The 26,535-nt window shown below is 36.3% G+C and overlaps 1 protein-coding gene across 1 annotated transcript in view; it reads right to left on the bottom strand.

The window, feature by feature from the left end:
* Positions 1-26,535, bottom strand: part of LOC121729538 (GTPase-activating Rap/Ran-GAP domain-like protein 3) — a 155,526-nt gene that overhangs the window by 68,639 nt on the left and 60,352 nt on the right. The window contains exons 2-3 of the mRNA XM_042118078.1: positions 20,837-20,906; positions 4,140-4,229 (exon numbers count right to left, since the gene is read on the bottom strand). Of these exons, the coding sequence (XP_041974012.1) occupies positions 4,140-4,229; positions 20,837-20,906 (160 nt within the window). The remainder of the gene's footprint in view (positions 1-4,139; positions 4,230-20,836; positions 20,907-26,535) is intronic.

Raw genomic sequence — 26,535 nt, 5'->3', positions numbered from 1 at the left:
TGAATGTAGAATATTTTGAGTTTCTATTTAATAAGCTTTCCGAAAATGTAAGCTAACTGAGCTGTAGTGGTTTATTATAACTTCAAAGAATAAAAAAATATTTGAAGTCGAGAAAATGTTGTAAAAGCCACATTTGTTGGTGACGTGTCTTTTACTACAAAATGTTTGATAGTATTATCTTCAATATAGTATATATTATGTAGTATTAAAAACGAAATTAAAAATATGTCGCTTACTACATAAATTTCAAAAATTATTTAAAAAAATATGCGCATTACAACATTTTCAAAGAAGAAAACTGGGTTTATAATGAGTTAAAAAATGTTGTAAAAGCCGTTTTTTTGCGAATTTGAACATGTTGAATATACAGATCGATAGAGCTCGCGATTCTGAGTAAGAAACCGTTAAAAACTCATTTTGGCCAAAATGGCTATTACGACGTTTCTACCCAGAGGGGTCGATATGGATATTAAATGAAAGGGCTTTTTGAGAGAAACTCGAAAACGAATGTAATGTCATTTTACATCCAATATGGCGGCACATCTAAGATACGGGAATAGTTATTTTTAATGCACTTTTGCAATTTGGTTATCAAATGAAAGGGCTCATTGAAAGTAACTCGAAAACGAATATTATAATGTCATTCTACATCCAATATGCCGCTCATCCAAAATACGGGAACAGTTATTTTTAATGCACTTCTGTAATATTATGGGTATCAAATTAAAGGGCTTATTGAGAGTAACTCGAAAACGAATGTAATGTCATTCTACATAGGTTCAATATGGACGCTCATCCAAGATGGCGAAATAATTACTGTTTTTATGCAGTCGTACAGTATGGATATTAAATGAAAGGGCTTTTTGAGAGTAACTCGAAAACGAATTTAATTTCATTCTACATCCAACATGGCGGCTCATCCAAGATAGGGGAATAGTTATTTTTAATGCACTTCTGCAATATGGACCTATCAAATGAAAGGGCTCATTGAAAGTAACTCGAAAACGAATACCTATTATAATGTCATTCTACATCCAATATGCCGCTCATCCAAAATACGGGAACAGTTATTTTTAATGCACTTCTGTAATATTATGGGTATCAAATTAAAGGGCTTATTGAGAGTAACTCGGAAACGAATGTAATGTTATTCTATATCAAATATGGCAGCTTAGCCAAGATAGGGGAATAGTTATTTTAAAGCACTTCTGCAATATGGGTATCAAATAAAAGGGCTCATTGAGAGTAAATTGAAAAGTAATAGTCAAGTCGTGTCGTGTCGTGTCGTGTCGTGTCGTGTCGTGTCGTGTCGTGTCGTGTCGTGTCGTGTCGTGTCGTGTCGTGTCGTGTCGTGTCGTGTCGTGTCGTGTCGTGTCGTGTCGTGTCGTGTCGTGTCGTGTCGTGTCGTGTCGTGTCGTGTCGTGTCGTGTCGTGTCGTGTCGTGTCGTGTCGTGTCGTGTCGTGTAGTGTCGTGTCGTATCGTGACGTGTCGTGTCGTGTCGTGTCGTGACGTGAAGGTATGTGTCGTGATTTTACGTGACGTCACGTGAGTCGCGACGTGACGTGAAATAACGTGACGTGACTTCAAGTCAAATCCAGCCGGGTTTCAGAAAATGCCCGGTTAAAGTCGGTCAATTTTTTTAAACGAAATTTAACTTTTTAGTCATACAGAAATAAACGGAATAGAACAACTCGCTAAATATAGATTTTTCACTAGTCAAAGTCGAGTACGATTTCTTAAGGACTTAAATTGATCAGATTTTAACAAATTCTTGAAACAAAACAAATTTTGTACTATCAAACAGACTAAGAAGTCTAGCCAGAGATAACTAAAAAACAAAAAATAAATTATAAACAAAAAACTTTTTGAAAAAATGCTTTTATTTAAATAGTCTAAAAAGAATAAAATAAATTTCTCCTTAAAAATTTTAACTTTTATGTTAAAATCCTCAATGTATTAAGTATACAATTTGCATGATAATAAAAGCTTGTCGCGCGATTTGTAAATAAACTATATTATGTAGTACCAATATGACTGAGCAAATTGATATTATATTTTTATTTTAATAAATTTATCAAGTACCGATAGATTGTTAAGTCTCGCGCGACAAGCTTTTATTATCATGCAAATTGTATAATACATTGAGGATTTTAACATAAAAGTTAAAATTTTTAAGGAGAAATTTATTTTATTCTTTTTAGACTATTTAAATAAAAGCTTTTTTTCAAAAAGTTATTTGTTTATAATTTTTTAAAATAAGGTTTTTATTTTTGATTTTAAAAGTAAAACATAACATTTGTTATAATTTGGCCCCCTCTTTATTTTTTTAATAATTAATGAGGATTTTTATCTTTATGTAGTCATTTAATATGAACAGTTTACTCTTGATAATATAATATGAATTTTATTGTACTAAATTCTGTTTTGAGTTTTTATGACTATCTCCTTGTGGCAATAATATCATGTTGTTATTTTGAATATCGGTAGAGTTTTGGTTTGTTTATAGTTAAGTTATTAATGTGTTATAATTTAAGTGCACGTAGTTTTTTTAAGATTATTTTTCTCGCAAATTCCAATTTTGGTGGGTAAGAGGGTGTGTAAAACATTATTTTCACAAAATACCATTGATTCTTAAAACATAAAAAATACGCCATTCACTTCATTCTGTCACAAGCTAACACGTCTAGGTGGTGGTTGTCGTACCAGTCTCCCGTAAACACCTAATCTCTAATTTGGTGGAAACAAAAATTTCCCCCAAAATTATATAAAAACTGCAAGTTGTTGAAATCCACTAATGTAGACTGTCAAGTTGCCAAAATTTAAGAAAAAAAAATTGTAGATCGTAGCTTTTCATGCCTATTACAAAAGCGATTGCGCAATAAAACAGTCAAACCAATGACCCCATTTTTATAACGAAATTATATTTGTCGTTCCGTGATTAATTTCTCCGGATGATTAATTAAAATAACATTGGAACGTTCGAGAGTCCCCATGGAATTCGTATTTAAGGCGAAGCCTTGATAATTTGGCTGTAGCGATATCGATTTTGCTCAGCAATGACTACAGCTAAGAAATTATTAGTTCATTGTCAGTATTCATCATGTCTTTGTCTTTGAATTACCCATATCATAACATGATTGGTCAACTTTTATAATACAGAATAATCAATGAAAAAGACCTCTGTAAAAAAGGGATTCCTATTTTGCCAACAGAGGAGAGTGATTTAAGCTTCCAAAATTTTTACATAAATTGGTTCAAGCATCTATATATTAATACGTGAGCCAAAAACTTTGTATCCCTTTTGACGAAAAATGGGGAAACGTAGGTGAATGAAATTTTGCACAGTTATAGTTTATATGGTGAAGGAGTGCATCGAGGCAATATTATTTTAAAATTAAGCTTTTATCATACATATTTTTAACAAATAAAACATTACACACACTACAACACACACACTAGGAAAAATGACAGATTTTTGAGTGACAAGCCTATACATACGAATTATACTCTTTTATTTATGGTTGAAGTCTGTTGACAACAAGGTGACAAATTGAAAATGGAATTATAGTTTTTTTTATTGAATCTTTGATACTATTAGACAATGCTTACGCAGCCAGTTTGAGATCAAGTCAATATATTTTTTTATAAAATAAGGGAGCAAAGGAGCAAACGGGCACCTGATGGAAAGCAACTTCCGTCGCCCATGGACACTCGCCGCATCGGAGAGCTGCAAGTGCGTTGCCGGCCTTTTAAGAGGGAATAGGGTAATAGGGGAGGGTAAGGAAGGGAAGGGAATAGGGGAGGGTAGGGAAGGGAAGGGAATAGGGGAGGGTAGGGAAGGGGATAGGGTAGGGGATTGGGCCTCCGGTAAACTCACTTACTCACTTACTCGGCTTATATATATATATATATATATATATATATATATATATATATAAGCCGACTAGATGACGCCCGATAACGAAGTATACCATGTCCTTTACCGAGAATCGCGAGACTCAAAGTATCTTCACGCCTTTCAGCAAAATCGGTACAGCGGTTTAGGCGTGAAGAGGTAACAGACAGACAGATGTGTTTTCGCGTTTATAATATTAGTATGGATGCTTCCTTGTTACTACATAATATTCATAATCCATACCTCATCCTTCTCCCCCAGTGAGTTGCCGTTCTCGAGTCTGTAGCGGCGCAACACGGCGTCCACCGCCGCGCCCTCACCCGGCCCAGAGAGCTGAAACAAAGCCTCTGTTATACTCCATGCAGTAATATTTAAACTTTGAGTATCTGTGAGACTTATTATGACTTAGACTAACGGCCGTTCCCAATATTTGATCTATCTCTGGTGTTGGCCTACTAGAGATAGGAATAGCTCACATTAGACATTAGAGACATATATTTTATGTTAATTCAATGTTATCTGCGACGTATGTCAAACCAGAGATAGATTGAATATTGGGAACGGCCGTTAAGAGGCCCATTCACTCGGTGTTTCCGGCCGGCAACACCGAGTGTGAACCAATCAGTGAGGCCCATTCACTGCAGAACTGCCGTGCAGTCCTGCCGTGAATGGGCCTTTTTAGCCGGAAGGGTAGGTTATATTTGAATTTGGAATATTCTTGGTGTAGCCAGCTTTATAACGTCTCTCACTTAGAACTTAGAAGGTAGGGAGTGCCTGCGCTGCCGGCGCTGGCTTCCAAAAATATCAGTAATGTGAACCGGCGGTAAGTATACTGCCGGCAGCCGAGATATAAAACAACGGCTGCCGGCGCTAGCACTCAAAATGGGAACCGGTGAAAATGAGTAAAACGCTAGGTTCCAGTGCCAATAAACAAAATTTTAAAAGAAATAATTATAATCTCAAATATTCGACTTCTCAACCGACTTCCGAAGGTGGAGGTTATGTGTTCAGCTGTAGATATTTTAGTTTTTGTAATGCATTTTCATCTACCTTAGCTTTACAACATTTTTTCAGTTACCAAAAAGTAAAATATTGCACCACAGTATTATAACCCGTGGTATACTTCCGAAGGTACTGAACAGAACTTCGGACTCCTTATACATGTAAGACTTTAGAGAGTTTCAGCGTTGTTTAAATAAGCAAAGTTATATATTATATTATGCTACTATGCAGATCACATTTATCATCATCATCAATTCATCACTACCATTAAAATATGCATCCTCACATTATGACCATAAGGTCAACATCAGTCTTGAGCTAAAGGACTATGAAAAGTACAAATAATAATATTTGTACTTTTCATAGTCCTTTAGCTCAAGACTGATGTTTTTGATCATTATTCTGTCATTTGACAAGCGATGTTTGCCGAATAGGCGCCGGCAGTCTATTCGGCAAACATCGCATGATTTCGCAAACTTCGGAAAACGGCGCCGGCAGCCATTTCGGCAACTGGCGCCGGCAGCGGAGGCACTCCCTAGAAGGTATACTCGTCATCCTTATTTTTATTATTTTATATCTCGTCCTCATAGATAGGTACTTAATTATCGTGAAAAGTTTGAATTTGATACAAAAAAAACCCTTCTGTCTGACTACAATATATTATATTAGTTGTACCAATTTACGGTAGTAATTCTGTATCAACTTATTGCCGTACTTAATTAAATATGAATACGTTGCCGTAGCTAAATATGGGGAATTAAAAAATGAAACTATTTCGAATTCTATATATCACACAGAATTATAGGTGTTATGGATCAAAATTCAAAGGGAAAATAAAGTTAAGATAAGATAGAAGTGAAACTTTATGAAAAATATTCTTTTCCGAAATGTTCTTTCTCTTAATTTCACCATTCTTCTGTTGTAGCGAAACGAAAAAAGTAAAAACTTTTAACAATTAAGCTTAATTGGGGAAACTTTTTTGGTAAAGTTTTAACGAGATTTCGATTCTCATTTTTAATTTCAATAACTCATTTTTGATTTCGTCATTTCGGTGTTTTTTTTCTTCGATAGAAGAATAAAATGTACCCCTATTGCAGAGTAGACAGAATGATACCTATTGTGTTTAGCGAGTTAAATGATCATTATATCAAAAATTTCATACCTAACGAAAAATTGACAGCATACTCGCTTATACTTGGGAAAGCCATGCTTCGGCACGAATGGGCCGGCTCGACCGGAGAAATACCACGTTCTCACAGAAAACCGGCGTGAAACAGCGCTTGCGCTCTGTTTCGCCGAGTGAGTGAGTTTACCGGAGGTCCAATCCCCTACCCTTTTCCCTTCCCTACCCTCCCCTATTCCCTTCCCTTCCCATCCCTCCCCTCCCTTATTACCCTATTCCCTCTGAAAAGGCCGGCAACGCACCTGCAGCTCTTCTGATGCTGCGAGTGTCCATGGGCGACGGAAGTTGCTTTCCATCAGGTGACCCGTTTGCTCGTTTGCCCCCTTATTTAAAAAAAAAATTATCTTATATTATAATATAAAATTCTCGTGTCACAATGTTAGGCCCCGTAATCCTCCGAAACGGCTTTACCGCTTTACTGATTTTAACCAAATTTTATATGCATATTCAGTGGGTCTGAGAATCGGCTACTGGGTACTTTTTATATTGATAAGTGTATTTGTTAAATAAATAATAGTAAATTATTACAACTCGAGACTGACGGCGACCATTGTTTGTGCGACGGGATAGCGATGGACGTTGCCATGGTGACATACTTATTTAGGCACTTCAATCCTACTAGTCCTACTAATATTATAAAGGCGAAAGTTTGTTTGGATGTATAGATGTATGGATGTGTGGATGTATGGATGTTTGTTACTCTTTCACGCAAAAACTACTGAATGGATTTTAATGAAACTTTACAATAATATAGCTTATACATCAGAATAACACATAGGCTTTAATTTTAACCGACTTTCAAAATGGGGGAGGTGTTATGTTTGTTTTCTTATGTTCAACGATTACTCCGCCGTTTGTTAACCGATTTTCAAAATTTTTCTTTTGGTATATAGGGTATCATCCCAATTTGGTATTATATTCACAAAAGTGGTAATCTGATGAAGGATCCATAAGTAATCGAGGAAACTCCTCAAAATTTATGGGGAAACATGTGGTGACTTCGGTTTCGTGAAAAGTATTCTAAGCATATGCTATCAACAAGTAAGATTTTGCATTGAGGTATACCTGGTATACCGTGGTTCGGAAGGTGCTGAGAGAACTCCTGATTCTTTATAGATACAAGTTTGGGAGTTTCGGCGTTGTTTTAAGAACGGAAAGCATATGCTACTATGCAAATTACATTCATCATCATCATCATCATCACTACCAGGATATTATACCATGCATCGTCCCATGGTTATGACTTATGAGCCTATAATGACTTTGTTATTGGTACTTTTCATATTCTTTTAGATCAAGACTCGAGTTTGTCAAGCGATAATTAAAAAAAAAATCTATACCTACCTAATATTATAAACCTGAAGAGTATGATTGCTTGAACGCGTTAATCTCAGGAAGTACAGGTCTGATTTAAAAACTTATTTCAGTGTTAGATAGCTCATTCATCGAGTAAGACTATAGGCTAAATATTATCACGCTAAGACTAATACGACCGAAGAAACTCAGGAAAATGTGGGAAAAACGGAGGAAATATAAGAAATTACCAACTACTGGAGCAATTTTTATGGCAATATTAAGCACAGATATAGAGTAGACCAAGTGAAGGGAGTAGGGACATAAGCTATTTTTCATGGGAAAATGTACGGTTTCTGTAAAATTCCTAATTTACGCGGGCGAAGCCGCGCGGGACATCTAGTAAAATAATATGGCAAAGAAACGTTTGCCGGGACAGCTAGTGTATAAATAATATTTTATATTATAATTGAAAAACCGGCCAAGTGCGAGTCGGACTCGCCCATGGAGGGTTCCGCAGCAGCAATAAGGTTTATCTTTTTGAAATTAAAATGTTTTTGATTTATTTTTATATTTCAGTTGATTTAATGATAGTTAAATTAAGGTTTACTATTTATGACGTATAAAAAAAACTTCTTGCTAGATCTCGTTCAAACCAATTTTCGTTGGTAGTTTTTATAGTAATGTACATCATACATTTTTTTTAGATTTATCATGTAGTCATTCTTCTAAAGTAGGGGACTTTAGAAGTTAGAGAGGGGGGGGGGGGGGGACACATTTTACCACTTTGGAAGAGTCTCTCTCGCAAACTATCGAGGTTAGAAAAAAGTGATATTAGAAACCTCAATATGATTTTTGAAGACCTATTCATAGATACCCCACATGCATAGGTTAGACGAAAAAAAATTTTTTTTGTTTCAGTTGTACCTATGGGGACCCCTAAAATTTTTAATATTTTTTCCATTTTTGTATCAAAATCTTAATGCGGTTCACAGATTACATCTACTTGCCAAGTTACAACATTATAGCTCTTATAGTTTCGGAGAAAAGGGCTGTGACATACGGACGGACAGACAGACAGACAGACAGACATGACGAATCTATAAGGGTTCCGTTTTTTGCCATTTGGCTACGGAACCCTAAAAATGGCCCTTTAGCTTTGTATCCTTTTGCAGTAACCAGATATTCTTCGGACTCACGGCCTGAGATACAGACGAAAAAGATTCAAGTTACAATTATATTATTTTCAATACACACGTTCCCGCGTTCACAAACTAGACTTTTACCTAGTTTTACTAATCTTTCCAAATATTATTCTCTATAATACTATAAAGTTCAGCAAAATCGGTTCAGTGGTTTGGGCGTGAAGAGGAAACAGATAGATAGACAGACGAACAGACAGACACACTTTCGCGTTTATGATATTAGTATGGAAGAATGGGTATTGATTTTGTATTGATTCACAAAATAGTTGGATATTATTATAGTAAGTATAACATGTAGTATTCAGAGGCATATAAGGTGTCGCAATTTGCAATCACTGATCGACAAACACATTAGTGTGAAAGGGGGGGGGGGGGGGGGGGGGTACTATACCATTGCCTACACTATGACCCCGTGTTGGTCAATACAGCTAATGAATTTCAAATGATCCATTTCGATACTATCGGTATTTTTTAATATATGGAACATTCTAGGTGTGGCCAGTATTATGCCTAATGTCTTTATCACAATATTATACTTAAAGCAATAGACTGGGCAATGCCTCAATTTCTTAGTCTATGGTCTTTACTCTTTACTTGTTAGGAGGGTACTTTACAGAACTCGGTTGATTTTTTCTCCTCCTCGCGTCGTGTTCCTCATTGTTGAGGGTCGTGATTCCCCTTTTGGAGTTTAGTGACGACCACATTACGCCATCTGTGGCGATCCTTGGCAGAATGGAGAGCATCATGGAGGCCGGTGTCTAGAGTTGTGCGCACTTGATCAGACTATCTAATAGGGCTTCGGCCTCTTGGGCGGCGACCGCAAACTTTGCCTGTAACCACAAGGTTATGACCATCCTTTTTGCGATGTGACTAAAGAAATCCAAAACTCTACGTAGGCAGATTGACGACAGTCTTGTTTTTATCTTTAAGTCACTAATGATGGAGACGTTGGTACGAAAGGCGGTCCATGGTATTTGGAGCATTTTTCGCCAACACCACATCTCGAAGGCGTCAATTCGATCGCAATCCGCTTTCTTTAGAGTCCATGCACGTCTCCGCTTCGTAGGTAAATATGGAAAATACTAAAAACTGGACAAGTTTGATTTTTGTCTTCCGGGAGATGTTCCGGTTTGATTCCGGTTAATTTTTAAAGTGCTTGTTTTAGGCATTTAATCAAGCGCGATTTAGAATAGGAATTTGAATCTCCAGTAAAATGTGACGAACATAAAACCGGAATAAAGGACAATTTACTACCATAAAAATATAAAATGATATTTTTCTGAACCATAAATCACAATAATCCAACTAATTCCTGATTTATTCGTCGGATTCCGTGTATAATTTAGCGTAAATGTACACGTAACTTGCCACCAACATAATATAAATATCAAACAGTACTGTAGATTTACCGTTCTCAACTTAGGTTAGGAGTGTTCTTGAACTCATCTCGCTTTACATAGCGTCTGACGTGATAATGTATTGTTTTGTTACCTCTCTAAAACTCGCGACGTTGCAATATGAATCATGTCTTATTGCAACGTCGCGAGGCGTTGCTACGAGGGCTGCCTTTTAAGTTGTGTCGTTTGTAAACTTCCCTCGATCACTAAAAAAAAACCAAATGGGATTTTAATCTCGTTACAACGAGATTAAAATCCCATACATCCAAATACATTTGGATTTCAAAAACAAAAGATTTGTTTAGGTTGGTCGAATAGTCTTATTGTATCGTCTATTCAAAAGTGACAAGTCGGTTGTGAAAATGGAAATGTTAAAGGAAAATTTGCGTGCGATAATTTTATATAACTTATGAAGGGGATTATCGCGACTTTAGCGTATCGAGAAGATCACTTCTGTGTTTAGTGATGCAGCACCATGCCTTAGGATAATAGAACGCTCGTATTTAGAAGTTTAAAGTGGAAACCCTAGCTTCGGTGACCAGCCACGTGAAGGTCGTCTAAAAACCGCCATAAAGCAAGAGAATATCGAAGCCGTTCGGCAGCTTATCCTCGAAGACAGTCATGTGATATACCGTGAAATATAATAGGCATCTGTGGGCATTTTAGAGTAAAAATGTTAATTTCTCGTTGGATACCTGGCTGTTTTGTCTCAAAACTCTGCAGTGATTCAACCGAGGAGAGTCAAAGCACGTTTATAAATTGGTCAATGGTGACAGGTCTTGGATGTATGCTTATGATCCAAAATATAAGTGGCAGTCAACTGTCTGGCTCTTCTAGAATGAGTCAAAATCGACCAAAGTCATGGGCTTACTGAGCACTTCGAAAATTTTTTTTACCTCTATTGTGGCAAATGGTGGTCACATCGTCATTATTGCACTAGAAGATTGCAAAACGGTTACCGCTTAATAGTATACTACAGCTTGTTTGCCATAAGCCTTCACCGAATTTCGAAAAAACAATTCAAAGCGTCGAATGATGCTGACCATGACAATGCATGTTCGCACATCGCCGGTCAAACAACGATGTATTTGTCGACCTAAAACGTTGAAATTTTAGATTAATTCGCCTTACAGCCCTGACTTGAGCCCTAAGGATTTTTAGAAGTTAGTAGTTTAGAGAAGTTACGTTCCACAAAATTAAACAAAGTCTTCGTGGTCAACGTTTCAGCTCACCTGAAGAAGCTGTTTACATGTATAAATCGGCCATTTTGACTACATCACTTCGGAGTGAAATAAATGTTTTTAAAAACCGGCCAAGTGCGAGTTGGACTCGCCCATGAAGGGTTCCGCAGCATCAATAAGGTTTATTTCTATGAAATTAAAAGGTTTTTGATTTATTTTTATATTTCAGTTGATTTAATGAAAGTTAAATTAAAGTTTACCATTTATATATATACGTGGGAGAGCCATGCTTCGGCATGAATGGGCCGGCTCGACCGGATAAATACCACGTTCTCACAGAAAACCGGCGTGAAACAGCGCTTGCGCTATGTTTCGCCGAGTGTGTGAGTTTACCGGAGGCCCAATCCCCTACCCTGTTCCCTTTCTTACCCTCCCCTATTCCCTTCCCTTCCCTCCCCTATTACCCTATTCCCTCTTAAAAGGCCGGCAACGCACATGCAGCTCTTCTTATGCTGCGAGTGTCCATGGGCGACGGAAGTTGCTTTCCATCAGGTTACCCGTTTGCTCGTTTGCCCCCTTATTTCATAAAAAAAAATGACGTATATAAAAAACTACTTGCTAGATCTCGTTCAAACCAATTTTCGTTGGTAGTTTTTATAGTAATGTACATCATATATTTTTTTTAATGATCACTTACCCTACTTTAGAAGTAGAAGTTAGGGGGGGGGGGCGCACATTTTACCACTTTGGAAGAGTCTCTCTCGCAAACTATTGAGGTTAGAAAAAAAATGATATTAGAAACCTCAATATTATTTTTGAAGACCTATAAACAGATGCCTCACACGCATAGGTTAGATGAAAAAAATAATTGTGTCAGTGGTACCTATGGGGACCCCTAAAATTTTTGATAATTTTTCCATTTTGTATCTAAATAATTAATGCGGTTCACAGACTACATCTACTTACCAAGTTTTAATTGTATAGCTCTGATAGTTTCAGAGAAAAGTGGCTGTGACATACGGACGGACAGACAGACATACAGACAGACATGATGAATCTATAAGGGTTCCGTTTTTTGCCATTTGGCTACGGAACCCTAAAAACTGGTTTGAACGCATGCAAAATCATATTAAATAGCGCAGAGAATTCTTAAAAACACAATTAATGGTGATTATTTATTAGATTGTCAGTATTTATTTCAAACGACAAAACTTAAAAGGAAGTAAGTATAATTATTTATTTTTAAATTAGTCATTCAAATTTGGAACAGGCAGACACCGCGAGCGGCAACACAGATAATATTATTCACCTTAAATTCTTGTATAGTAGATTAGGTTCAGTTATTAATGATTAATGAGTAATTTAAAAAATACATTTCATGCATCGACGCGTCACGTTCCAAAATATTATGTAGCTGACACTATGCGGTTTTGGCGATCTAGTATGAGAGTCTACTGTACATTATTATACTGTTGCTTAAATGTGCGTACGCAAAATGGCTGACAAAGATTGAAGCGGCGTGGCGGATGTTTCAACCCAATTTCGAACTTTTCTGCAAGTTAATATCCCTGTTTTCTGTACAATCATTTATCAAAAAGTTGTATTCGAAAATGTACTGGAAATGTTCTTAAAGGGATTTCTCGGAAAGTGTTTTTGAAGTAAAATATTTTTATGTTTATGAGTTTTAGATACGAAACGGTTTTATCAAAGCATTTTAATTAAAAAAAGGGTACCGTGTAAAAACGTTATATGAATATTCTGTTCGCATCCAAGTATGTACCTATAATCTATATAATTAAAAGTATTTCAAATCCTGATTAAATAAAAAAAATTGCGACAGGGATACTACCTATACCACAGAATAGATAATAGTACAAGATACATATACTGTACTCGGCGAAACATGGCGGTAGCGGTCATTGACACCCTGTCAAAAACTTGCCATTTTCTATATATAAATCGCGATAGACAATGAAGTATCAGATGTTGTAAATCGCGGTTTATATAGAAAATGACAAGTTCTCCCGCTACTGCCATGTTTCGCCGGGTAGGTACAAAGGCCTAAAGACACGATCCACATGAATAGAAAAAAAAGGCCAATGAAAATAAATAATACATTGAGTAAACAAAGCGGAACAATGAGCTATTTATAATATTTTCATTGCCCATAAAACGGACGTGAATATGGAATTGTTATATCCGGGGATCTGATGGAGCTATAGTCCGACCACCATAAAAATACCTTTCAATCATACTTCCTCCCTTATATCGCGGTTCCACCCTATCCGGTCGTACTGTAGCTGGTTTCATGGATGTCCATTAACCCATTTAAATGCAGTGTGTCGTATATTTTGTAACTGCTTTTACGAACGATATATTATAAGTAAGTAATTTATTTAATACTAGATGACGCCCGTAACTCCGTTACGCCAAAATTCGTCAATCATGTGGAAACTGTACATTTCACTGGGATAAAAAGAATCCTGAGTCCTTTTCCGGGCATCAAAGTATCTCCACACCTCAGCAAAATGTTAGTGGTTTGAACGTTAAGAAGTAACAGACAGACAAACTTTCGCATTTATAATATTAAATCCTTCGATCGCGGATTCTTGGAAATCTATTGTTATTCTATCGTTGTTGCGGTCACCGGTGTCCATATGGGGCTTGATAGGTCAATAATATGGATCTTCAGTTTTTTTCCCGATAAGGACTTAAATCCTATTCCGAAAAAGAAAACTCGACTAGGTCCTTTGTAAATCTTTTACTCATATTATTCTCTGATTTAACCAATTGGGAACGTTTCACAAGTCAACAAATTGAGATCGCACGTCTCAGGAATCAGTATAAAGTCAGGAATGTATCACATGCTTACTCACCTAAGTATTTTTCTTAAGACATATTTATTTGAGCAATGTCTATTTCCCTTTTTGGAAAAGAAGTTCGTTACACTTTATTAGTATTAGTTTGGTAACCTTACCGCCGTACTCAGAGACATTTAATTACGATTAACTTTGAATTTAATGAAGAGTTTGACAGATAATGTATGGGGCTTATGTCAAAATTTTGAATTAATATAATTAAGTAAATAATGTTCCACTCTGAGTGCGGCACTTAATCACTTAAAGTGATACGAATTCAATCGCCATAAAATAACCAAAGCATTATATCATAAAACCCCTTTACAGCCAACAGATATAAATATAAAAGTTATATCCAAGATGGCCGCCAAAGTTTAATTCAATTCAATTTGGTTATTAAAATGATCACAGGTTGGCAACACACTCGGCGCCAATTTATATTGCCGAATTAATTAAGTACAACGAATGAAGTCGATTCTTTTTGTAATGAAGGGTTTCAATCGAATCTCGTAAAGGGTTGTGCTTTTAATCAGCTCCGAAAATAATTGCACAAGGGGAAGGGCATTCATCCTAATTTCCATTACCAGTGTTTATCTTCAGTTGTAAAATAAAAAGTCGTAATTACAACATTTGAGTGGTAGTAGAAACGATTTTCTTCACCATCATTGATATAAACTAGAATCTAGATGATTGCCGCCATGAATGCAAGGCTCTCAACAGCATGCAAAATCGATCATGGAATATAATATACTTAATAATATTAAGGCTATAATATGTCTAGTTTTTTATCCATAATTGCCTATATTTGTCTACCATGGGCTGGGAAAGGCCATGTTAGGAACTACCTAACAGATGTAATTGATAAAGTGCCTAATAGGCTATTCACAACTTTTTTGACAGATTCTCCATACTTGATCTGTCAAGTTAATTGGTGGATAGCCTTATCAGGAAGTGGTGAAACAGGCCCTTAGTATATCATGCAAGGCCGAAGATTTTTCTTATTTTGTACTGTCAAAAGTCAAAACTCAAACGGGCCTTACTACCGAAACGATTTCGATTTTCGATTTCAACGGTTTTTGACACTTTAGAAACGTGCTTCTTAGGGTTCCGTCCCAAAGGGTAAAAACTGGACCCTATTACTGTGGTGGGATTTTACCAAACACACATAAAACTTAGTTTTATAAAACTTAGTTCCCATTGAACTCGTTCATGCTGCGACGTAAATCTCGTTTTGTTTCGATTGGATTGCACAAACTTCTGTATTAAATGTAAGTTTACGTGACGTCACGCGATTATTTTACATGTTTTCATCATTTTAAAGCCTTTTCACGTTAATTTAACTACAAAATATCAAGAACTATATATATAAAACTCAAAGGTGACTGACTGATTGACATAGTGATCTATCAACGCACAGCCCAAACCACTGGACGGATCGGGCTGAAATTTGGCATGCAGGTAGATGTTATGACGTAGGCATCCGCTAAGAAAGGATTTTGATAAATTCCAACCCCAAGGGGTTCAAATAGGTGATGAAAGTTTGTATATACTTCTTAACGCGAGCGAAGCCGCGGGCAAAACCTCGTAATACATAAACTAACAAACGCATGTATCAAAACTGTCATCTTGACATTTCTTTTGTCTATGTTTTTCGTTCCGCCATGACAGGGCTTGAACGGGTTTTATAACGTTAAACTTCGGACTTGGGCGTTCAGAAGATAAAACTCGGATTTGCTGTGAACGCGTTCAGTTTATGCTGGTGAAATGCATTTCGATGTTATAATCGCGTTTATCCGTAAACAAATTACAATTTTTGGGTGATTTTTGGGCTATTTTTGCTATAAAACGGTAAACTTTTGTGATCCCTCCAAAACTCCGTCGAAAGTTTCAGTAAAGCGTCTACCACTATGCTGAATTGGTCGACCCGACTCCTTAACTGCTTTGACTTTGACTAGACTTAGACATGACGATAATAGTAAAACGTTGATGAAAATTATTATGAGAAAAACTGACTAGGTACCTTTGTATGTGCCACATACAAAGCAAAGGCAAAGCCAACAAAAAAACAATAATACCTTATAATTACCTACATTCAAATTTTGAATATTCAAAATTCGTAATAGAATGTAATTTGAGAGGAGTATTATCGTGTAAATTCAGATTATCGAAGGCGCAGCTGACGCCACGTCTCTCGCAGATGTTCTGAAGTGTTAAACAAACTGCCTACATATTTTCATTGAATTAGTTCGACAGAGAAAAAAGCAAAAATACGTTGATGGCAAAAACATTAAACTTGCGTTGTTTGAAGTAAAATGTTAATATCTTTTAAATACATTTTTGTTGGGTTTACTGTAAACGTATTCTCTAAGTCAAGTGTTACAAAACTGACTTCCTGTGATGACACCTATAATATTATTTTCCTAATAATGATTGGTTCCTGTCTATTTAAGCTAGCTTCCGGTTTTGTTCAAATCTATAATAATAATTCATAATTATAAAATCATTTAATATAATCATAAAATATAATTTAAAATAATGTCATACTTATAATAATAATAATAATCAGAATATATTAACAATATTTAATATTTAAAAATATGAGAAGGTAATTGTTAATAATGAATAATCATAGAATGTATAAATAAAAGGGTGGTAACGGTAAAAAGGGGTTCACTCTGTTTGTGGAAGCTGACCAATAAAGGCGATATTACTAAAAGTCTATTTTTTTAATTCTACCGCTGCTGCTGCTGACCAGACTCCTGTTTCACAGGCCAACGACTTTGACATCCTACTTCCTACTAATTTTATAAAGGCGAAAGATTGTTTGGATGGATGTGTGGGTATCGACCATAGACTTAATATATTATAGGTTTATGGTATGGACTATGGATGTTACTCTTTGTTACTCTTTCACGCAAAAACTACTGAATGTATATTAATGAAAGCTTACAATAAAATATCTTATACATCAGAACGCTGAGCCCCGGCACGGCCCGTCTCAGTGTGCTCACTCCTTTAAACGACTTTCAAAATGGGGGAAGTGTTATGTTCGTTTTTTTATAATCAACGATTACCCCGCCGTATGTGAACCGATTTTCAAAAATTATTTGTTAGTTTGATTGCACATCTCAGGAACTATTGGTCGGATTTAAAAAAAAATCAGTGTTAGATAGCTCATTCATCAAAGAAGGCTAAAGGCTATTTTATCATGCTAAAACTAATAGGACCGAAGAAACAGAGGAAATGCGGTTAAAACGGAAAATTATTAGAAATATCTCACGAACTACTGAAGCAATTTTGTATGTTATTTGGCACAGATATAGAGTAGATTACGTGAAGAGACATAACTCATAAGCTAATTTGTTGCGAAAAAATGTACGATTTCCGTAAAATTCCTAATTTACGCGGGCGAAGCCGCGCGGGACATCTAGTAAGAAATAATTTGTAAGTAGTTTGATCATAAAGTTAGTATATTCCGCTAGGTATATTAACTTTATGAGTTTGATAGAAAACGGACAGGATCATACAAAGAACGAAGCAAACGATATAATGACCGACTTCCAAAAAGGAGGAGGTAATACGTTCGGCTGTAAGTATCTTTTTTTTGTATGTTCAACTATTACTCAGCCGTTTGTGGTCCGATGTTCAAAATTCTGTTTGTGTTGTATAGGGTTTAACTCGAATTTGGTACCATGTTTACAAAAAAGGTGATCTGATGATGGGATCCCTGAGGAATCGACGGGACTCCTTGAAATTTGTATGGAAACATATAGTGATTTCAATTTTTTTCTGAATTATTCGAGGCACATGCTACCAAAAAGTAAGACTTCACACCAGGTTATACCCTGGATCCGAAGGTACCCAACAGAACTTTTGAATCCTTATGATGATCCTTGATGAGGGGATCTCTGAGCAGTCGAGGTAAATCCTTGACATTTATTAAAACACACATAGTGGTTTAGAAGTTGTTTCTAGTAACTTAAACATATGTTACAAATAAGTAGTGTCCGACCGAAGGTCTATTTTTGGCCGAAGCCGAAGCCGAAGCTGATTAATCGGCAATCGCCACAATCTTCGGCCGAAGCCGAAGCCGAAGGTTTATAATATTCTTATTTCTTAATCGCTCGACTCGCAGTAATTAATTTTTATATATCGATTCGACGCGTATGTATGACTCCTTCTTTTTATTTTTATTTTACTCATGTCATGTAGGTATGTTCAGAGGATCTATATATTAATACGTGAGCCAAAAACTTTGTATCCCTTTTGACGAAAAATGGGGAAACGTAGGTGAATGAAATTTTGCACATTTATAGTTTATATGGTGAAGGAGTGCATCGAGCTAATATTATTTTGAAATTATGCTTTTATCATACATTTTTTTAACAAATAAAACATTACACACACAACAACACCTAGTGTGAACTAGAAAAAATGACAGATTTTTGAGTGACAAGCCTATACATACGAATTATACTCTTTTATTTATGGTTGAAGTCTGTTGACAATAAGGTGACAAACTGAAAATAGATTAAGTATAATTTTTTTATTGAATCTTAGATACTATTAGACAATGCTTACACGGCCAGTCTGAGATCAGCTGAGTCCCAGAGACAAGAGTTGAAAAAAATATGATGAAGTCAATATTTTTGGTCCTAATGTCGTTGAAACTAAGGTCGAATTTCGACCATTGGGCGATCTCTCGTAGTAATAATTACTTTTAGTATATTATTAATATTTGGTTATTATAGAGTATTTATTAGTTTATTATAATTATACTCATTATTTGTGTATTAGAATGTAAAATAATGTTTATGTAATTATTAGGCATATATTATTTATTATTAGAATATAAGGAATATAAGTTAGTTGTTAAGTTTCAATACTTATAGTTTTTTATTAATGAACAGTATACCCTATGTCAATTACTATTGTACTCCTATAAATACCAAAGTTTGCTTGGAAGAAATTGCCCAATAGCAATAAAGCCGCCTTTGCGTTCTTGTATCTTTGCTGAATGTATTTTATGTTTGTACAATATCTTGAACGCAATAAAGTATATTTTATTCTATTCTATGTAATATTCCAGAACTGGCCAATATTCGTATGTTAGTCTGTAATCTGTATCAGCATCTGAACAAATGTGCCGAATTACAAGTGTATGTATGTATGTATACGTATTTTTTTATGTTAGTGTTCGCATATCTCTACTATTCCTAGTATTTGACAGTGACTCCATGCGGCCTCTGCAAACACGACCAGTCCGTCGCTCTCTCACGAGTCACGACTCACTTAGTCTTTCGTAACAGTTTACAGTTCGTTCAATTTCGACGGTTGATCGGACCTTCGGCAAAGCTACGGCTTCGGCCAAGTTTTAGGCCGAAGCCGGAGGTCGGACACTACAAATAAGTGAAGTTTCATACGAAGGTGTCCCTGGATACTGAACAAAACTCCTGAACCTTTAAAGATAAAAGTTTGGTAATTGCAGTATCGCTAGATAGCAAGCATTTACCACAATTTCGCTTACAGTAACATAATGTGAATAGTTAACATTCGTAGTGGTTATTTACGCATAAAGCCTTATCTTGTAGACAACTAAAAAGAGTGAAATTATTATTTTTTACAAAAAAATTAAAAGCGACTTCCAAGTTAAAAACAATAATAATAATTAATATGAACTAAAAAGTATTAAATAACTCTTACTCTTTAATATTGCCTTTTTCAGAATTCGTCTAAATCTCAACTATTTCTGTACATACAGTCTTCATTATTTTGAAGTCGGTACCAGCTAATTTAATCGTGAGTTCAGTCAATGTCAGAATATCTGAAACTTTTGGGACTGGTACCGACTTCAAAGTAATGAACACTGTAGTATGTAGAGAAATAGTTGAGATTTAGACGAATTCCGAAAAAGGCAATATTAAAGAGTAAGAGTTATATTTAATTTAATCGTTTTTTGTTCATATTAATATTGTTTTTAACTTGGAAGTCGGTTTTAATTTTTTGTTTAAAAATAATAATTTTCAATAAGGTTTCAGTCACAGTTGTAAAAAAAATACCCTTTATCGTTCCTACTATCACAGTAAACTCTATTCAGGGTACACATACATGTATATTATAACTTTCTTTTGTTGCAGCCTGTATAATAATTATTCTATACGCTAAGGCTATTATTGTAGGCTACCGCTAAAGCTATAGGTACGGTTGTTTTGGCTCTTAAGTACCCTTAGTTACGGTCTCAATGCGGAGTGTGGTTTATTAGTTAATATGAGAACACTTCGTTAGTGTTCTCATCAACCACTAACCGCTAAACCACTAGTTGATAGGCCAAGGGCTCAAGGCAGCCAATTACTTTTGTGGCATACTCTGTGCTCGGTGTAATCTTTGAAGCTATAAATTCATACTAATATTATAAATGCGAAAGTGTTACTGTCTAGGTCAGGCAGTGGCGGATTTACAAATTTGCCGCCTGTATAACTGACCTTTGAAATTCAATACGTTAGTTTAATTCACAATCATATCCCACCAAAACCATTTTTTGAAATTTTTTGCTGAGACGACCACACAAGGTTTAACCCTATGCGGTAGCGAAACGGCAATGCCATACATATTTATTGGTAGGTAGGTAGAATTTGATTAAGTTAGGGTCAGTAGAGTTAGGCCGTGCAGATTCAGAAGCTTGGCTCTACATGCGATCACATATTATTATCTTTTTCACAGGGTAAACCGTAAAGCGAGCCTTATTAAGAAATCCTAAAGGCTAAAATATAAATTGTATAATACGTATTATAATAATATTTTGTTTGTTTGTTATTTCTCACCTGTTCGACGGAGCCATACTGTCTTCTGGAGAAGACGCCTCGCCTGGAGATCAGCTCACTCGCAGAGGAACTGTAGACAAAAAAAACGATTTTATTAAATTGCCCGCAATTAATGTTCTATCCTCTAGAAACGATTATGTTAAAGTGCTATAAATCATTTTCCCGAGAAGTGGACATCATATTTTGTGTAAAGAGTTATTTTATAATGATTACTCAATGTTTAAACAATTATTATGTTAGATCCTGTTAAAGGTTTAGCCCACCCAATGTTATTGTTTACACCCAATTGTTTTTCCGACTGAGCAGAGAAGGGCATTTTACGAGTTTCCTTGTTGAATTGTATATTATATTTATTTAGCACAATGTGGAGCAGGGGTTCCTAAACTTATTTTGTCTACTGCCCTCTTTGAGAACACATTACGTTTTAGCGCCCCCCCATTGTTTCAATTTAAAATGCATCCAGATGAAATGAAATTACAAATCACCTTCTAAGCCTCTAAACATTGCCCCCATCTTTTTCCGGGTCCCACACCGCGCCCCTTTAGACGATATTGCCCATTTTGGGAAAGGCTGATGTAGAGCCTAATAATTAGCTTATTAGTTATAACATTTCAGCTAGACATGTTTCATGGCCTTACACCGGGCGCGCACTAGCGGTCAGGCCGCAACGGCCAGGCCACGGCGGCCATCGAAAGTATGGTGTGGCCGCAGGTCGCGTTGCGGTCAGGTGCGCGTTGTCTATGGCGGTTTCATACGAAGGTATCTATCTCGATGGCCGCCGCGGCCTGGCCGCCGCGGCTTGGCCGCTAGTGCGCGCCCGGGCTTAGGCTTATATTATGCGTCTGCGCGAATGAGCGGTTTATCCACTACATTTCGAGATCAATTGCTTGTAAAATAGCCCAACTGCTAGTCGAACTCGCGCACTAAGTGTTCCGTACCGTTATTTGGAGCATAAAATATATGCCAAAAATTGTGATTTTATGATAGTCGGGAGACCCTTTTATTTTTATTCTTTATTTTGTTTTTTTTTTCGCGCGGACTCATGTAAATGGAGCCGAACTTTAACATATCCGCATTAATCTACATCAATACAATATAACAAGATTATACATGATGTATTTATTAGATCGCGTGTCGGACGATGTAACAAATCAGACATATCGGAATTGATGCCGGATGTGGACGACCGCCAGCTGACCCCATTTGTCACTTGTCACACATAACGGTCAGATTCTAGAAATAAATCGGAAAACATACAAGTGGTGTTAGAATATACACAAGTATTTGCTGTATTTGTAACAGTTTCTGTATCTTGCCTCCGTGGTCCAGTGGAGATCGTGGCTAATGGCGTCACGGGTTTGATTCTTGCGTTGGAAACGTGCTATTTCCATGTTTGGTTAAGCAAATGCAAGCTGATCATCTAATTGTCTGACAAGTAAGATGATCCATTGGTCGCGCGTCTCTCGCCTGTCGTGTTAGTACATCCGTTCCACTGGGTTATGAGAGTAAAGGAAGAGAGACTGGTCTTTTTACTGCTTGGGCACTATAAAAGTAATCCTCCGTAACTGGCCAGGTTTCAATGAAACCGGTCATCGTGACTGAAACCGGTGTGGGGTGTATTATTATTATGGGTCATTGGACAAGTTGCATTGAATAATTTCGGCAGCGAAGTTAAAAATCAAAAAGAGATTAGACAGCACATCAAGTCATCATGGCCACTAATTAGCGATGCCTAACGTCAACAAAATTTTGATTTCTGCGGGGCCCGATCAATTTTATTGTGCAATATGAAATATCACGTAATGTGCAATATTATTGACCGTCTAGGGTTAGTGTTGCCTTTCAATGTTATTGTCAAATAAGTTGTTCAATAAAATATTGATCAATATTATTGTAGGTCTAACTAGGGGCCTGTTAAGACTGTTTATCCGACGCTGCTATCCCCGGGACGTCACCGACAAAAAATTATAAACAAAAACTTTTTGAGAAAAGGTTTTTATTTTTAAATAGACTAAAAAGAAGAACACCTTTTATTTGATACCCATATTGCAGAAGTGCTTTAAAATAACTATTCCCGTATCTTGGATCAGCCGCCATATTGGATCTAGAATGACATTACATTCGTTTTCGAGTTGCTTTCAGTGAGCCCTTTCATTTGATACCCATATTGTAGAAGTGCATTAAAAATAACTATTCCCCTATCTTGGATGAGCCGCCATGTTGGATGTAGATTGAAATTACATTCGTTTTTGAGTTACTTTAAAAAAGCCCTTTCATTTAATATCCATATTGCAGGACTGCATAGAAAATAACTATTTCGCCATCTTGGATGGTCGGCCATATTGGATTTAGAGTGATGTCACAAACTATATCGTGCATTGTCATCCAAACTAAACGCGTATGCAAAATTCCAGCTCAATCGGTTACTTATACAGGATGCAACAAAAATAAGTGATAATACTTTAGGGTGTGTACGTGTACGTGCAACTTTTGCAGTGAACTATATAATATAAGGAACACTTACACATAACACACCCTAAAGTATTATCACTTTTTTTTGTTACACACTGTATATGTATATCTACTTCAAAATTGAGTTTCAAAATTCCACCGCAACATACATAATTACATACATACAGAGCAAGTTAAATAGAAGCTTTTAATTAAAATCTATATATATTAATACGTGAGCCAAACACTTTGTACCCTTTTTGTCGAAAAATGGGGAAACGTAGGTGAATGAAATTTTGCATAGTTATAGTTTAAATGCTGAAGGAGTGCATCGAGCTAATATTATTTTGAATTTAAGCTTTTATCACACATTTTTTAACAAATAAAACATTACACACACTACAACACACACACTAGGAAACATGACAGATTATTGAGTGACAAGCCTATACATACGAATTATACACTTTTATTTATGGTCTGTTGACTGTTGACAACAAGGTGACAAATTGTAAATGGATTATTGTTTTTTTATTGAATCTTCAATACTATTAGACAATTCTTACACGGCCAGTCTGAGATCAGCAGTCACAGAGACAAGAGTTGAAAAAAATATGATAAAGTCAATATTTTTTTACAAAATATAGTATTATAGGAAATGTCGTTGAAATGGTCGAATTTCGACCATTGGGCGATTACTAGTTCAAATAAAATGGCCTAGCTTCGAGATTCTGTGGTTTTTGACAGCCGCTTATCTTTTCAATAACGTCGCATTGTAGATTGGCGTGCCTAGTGGTCTAACAAACGAAAGCGCAGTGGAAAGATAAACTTCTGTCAAAACCACAAAAACTGGGTAGGTATTTTAGGCTAAGCTTTACAATTAGCCGATCAGAATATCATAATATGATTTAAAAAAAGCAAAAAATGTCGCATTTTTAAGAATTAAAAAGCTTAGTTTAGACGCGCTTAAACACACTCGCGCCGAAATATACGCCAGTCCATTGATATTGGGATGCCATTATAATACGTCACACAGCTTGTCTCAGCAGTTCCTACCATTTGAACACTGGGTCAAATTTAGGAACTCAACGTCTTTACGATTCATTTGTCATTTAACGTGACGTGGCTGCACCCTGTGCACGGATTACCTCCATTACGCTATTTGTCAGTTTCATTACAATTTAATTATGCGGCAATATAATTAATGGATAATGGATTTCGTATTGGTTCTCTGGTATCTGTAAGGTTGACTTGATTACATAGTCAAGTTAGGGTCAGGCGCGCCTTTAAAACCTTCTAATATTGTACTTTTATCTAGAAGGTATTATTTTCAACAAAAAATACGGTGGTATTGGCTAATACTATGGACTATAATAGGGGTATTGTCCTGTTTGTTTGTTAGGTACAATCCGTTTGATTGGACAAGTCCTTGGAAGGGTTTTTCGCTTGTTAGAACTTACCACTTGTCAGATTAGTGCCACGTATCTTGTAGTAGTGAGTAACGATTACTCTTATATTACCTACTGCTATCGAAAAACATACGAAGAATTTGTAGAGTATTATATTGACACGAGCTTTTGCCCGCGGCTTCGCTCGCATTAAGAAGTATTATTATAATATACAAACTTTCATCCCCTATTTGAACCCCTTGGGGTTGGAATTTATTAAAATCCTTTCTTAGCGGATGCCTACGTCATAACATCTACCTGCATGCCAAATTTCAGCCCGTCACCTTTGAGTTTTAAATATACTAGCTATTTGACCGAGCTTCGCTCGGTATTCGATTAAACACAAACAAAATGATATTTTCTAAAAATGATTCCTAGCAAAATCGATTTATTTTATACGTAGGAGAGCCATGCTTCGGCACGAATGGGCCGGCTCGACCGGAGAAATACCACGTTCTCACAGGAAACCGGCGTGAAACAGCGCTTGCGCTGTGTTTCGCCGAGTGAGTGAGTTTACCGGAGGCCCAATCCCCTACCCTATTTCCTTCCCTACCCACCCCTATTCCCTTCCCTCCCCATCCCTACCCTCCCCTATTACCCTATTACCTCTTAAAAGGCCGGCAACGCACGCGCAGCTCTTCTGATGCTGCGAGTGTCCATGGGCGACGGAAGTTGCTTTCCATCAGTGACCCGTTTGCTCGTTTGCCCCCTTATTTTTTAAAAAAAAACCCCCCTATATACTAAATTTTATGAAAATCGTTGGAGCCGATTCCGAGACTCCAATTATATACTTACAAGAATTGCTCGTTTAAACATATAAGATAGATTTGCAGAACTAGGAACAAAGATAAAATAAATTATACTTAATAATATTACGCTAGACATTTCACAAAGTATTTAAAAGTTTCTAACATAATATGACTAACATTTCCACCTCTACATGCAACATTTAGCTCCACCCATCAATGAATTCACTATAAAAAGAAGTTTGGAATAGAAGTGATATTTTTATGTCAAGGCTCGTTTTAAGATGGCGGAGAGTCAATGGGACTATGAATAGCGCGCATTCGAGTGTGAAATGCCTCACAAAGGTTACCCGTTCACATTTAGGAGATACAAAATACCACTTATTCGAACAGAGTAAATACAGTTTTATTTCTAGTAACATTGTTTTAGAACATACTAGATAACGCCCGCAACTCCGTTCCGCCAAAATTCGTTCATCGCGCGGGAACCATAAAATTTTCCGGGATTTACTAAACTTTAGCAAAATCGGTTATGCGCTTTGGACGTGAAGATGTAACAGACTGTCAGACAGACTCACTTTCGAATTTATAATATTAGTGTAGATTTTTTTATGTAACACGCGTTTTAAGGGATTCATCATTCAGAGATTGACGGGCTCCCTGAGCTTGGCGGCCCCGTCTCCTTGCAACGCAGCTATGCCGTGCGTATCTGACTTACTGGGAACCATGGGTTAAATATTACTATGTTTACCCTGTACATCCCTAACCTACCCTAACCCTATAACGGAACCCTAACGAGCTGATTTTTTGTATATTGATAGGTTATTAGTTAATTAATTTAAGAGTAACATTGTCCTACAAATATGTAGAACAATCCTTATTTTAGTACCGTCAATGCAAAGTATGAAATCCTTTCTATCTCTGTTAGCTACCACTTTCAAGATTTTTCGCAGATACAAAATATGTTGTTCGTCTTATCAAAATTAAGCTACTCACAAAAAAGTTGCTTGATAGTAATAAAAAAAATGTTTTAGGGCTCCAGTATTATTATTAC

The sequence above is a fragment of the Aricia agestis genome, chromosome 8 (assembly GCF_905147365.1).
Source record: "Aricia agestis chromosome 8, ilAriAges1.1, whole genome shotgun sequence".
In the NCBI taxonomy this organism is placed as follows: Eukaryota; Metazoa; Arthropoda; class Insecta; order Lepidoptera; family Lycaenidae; genus Aricia; species Aricia agestis.
Note: the sequence above shows the minus strand (reverse complement) of the source record. Positions and strands in the feature narration are given on the sequence as shown.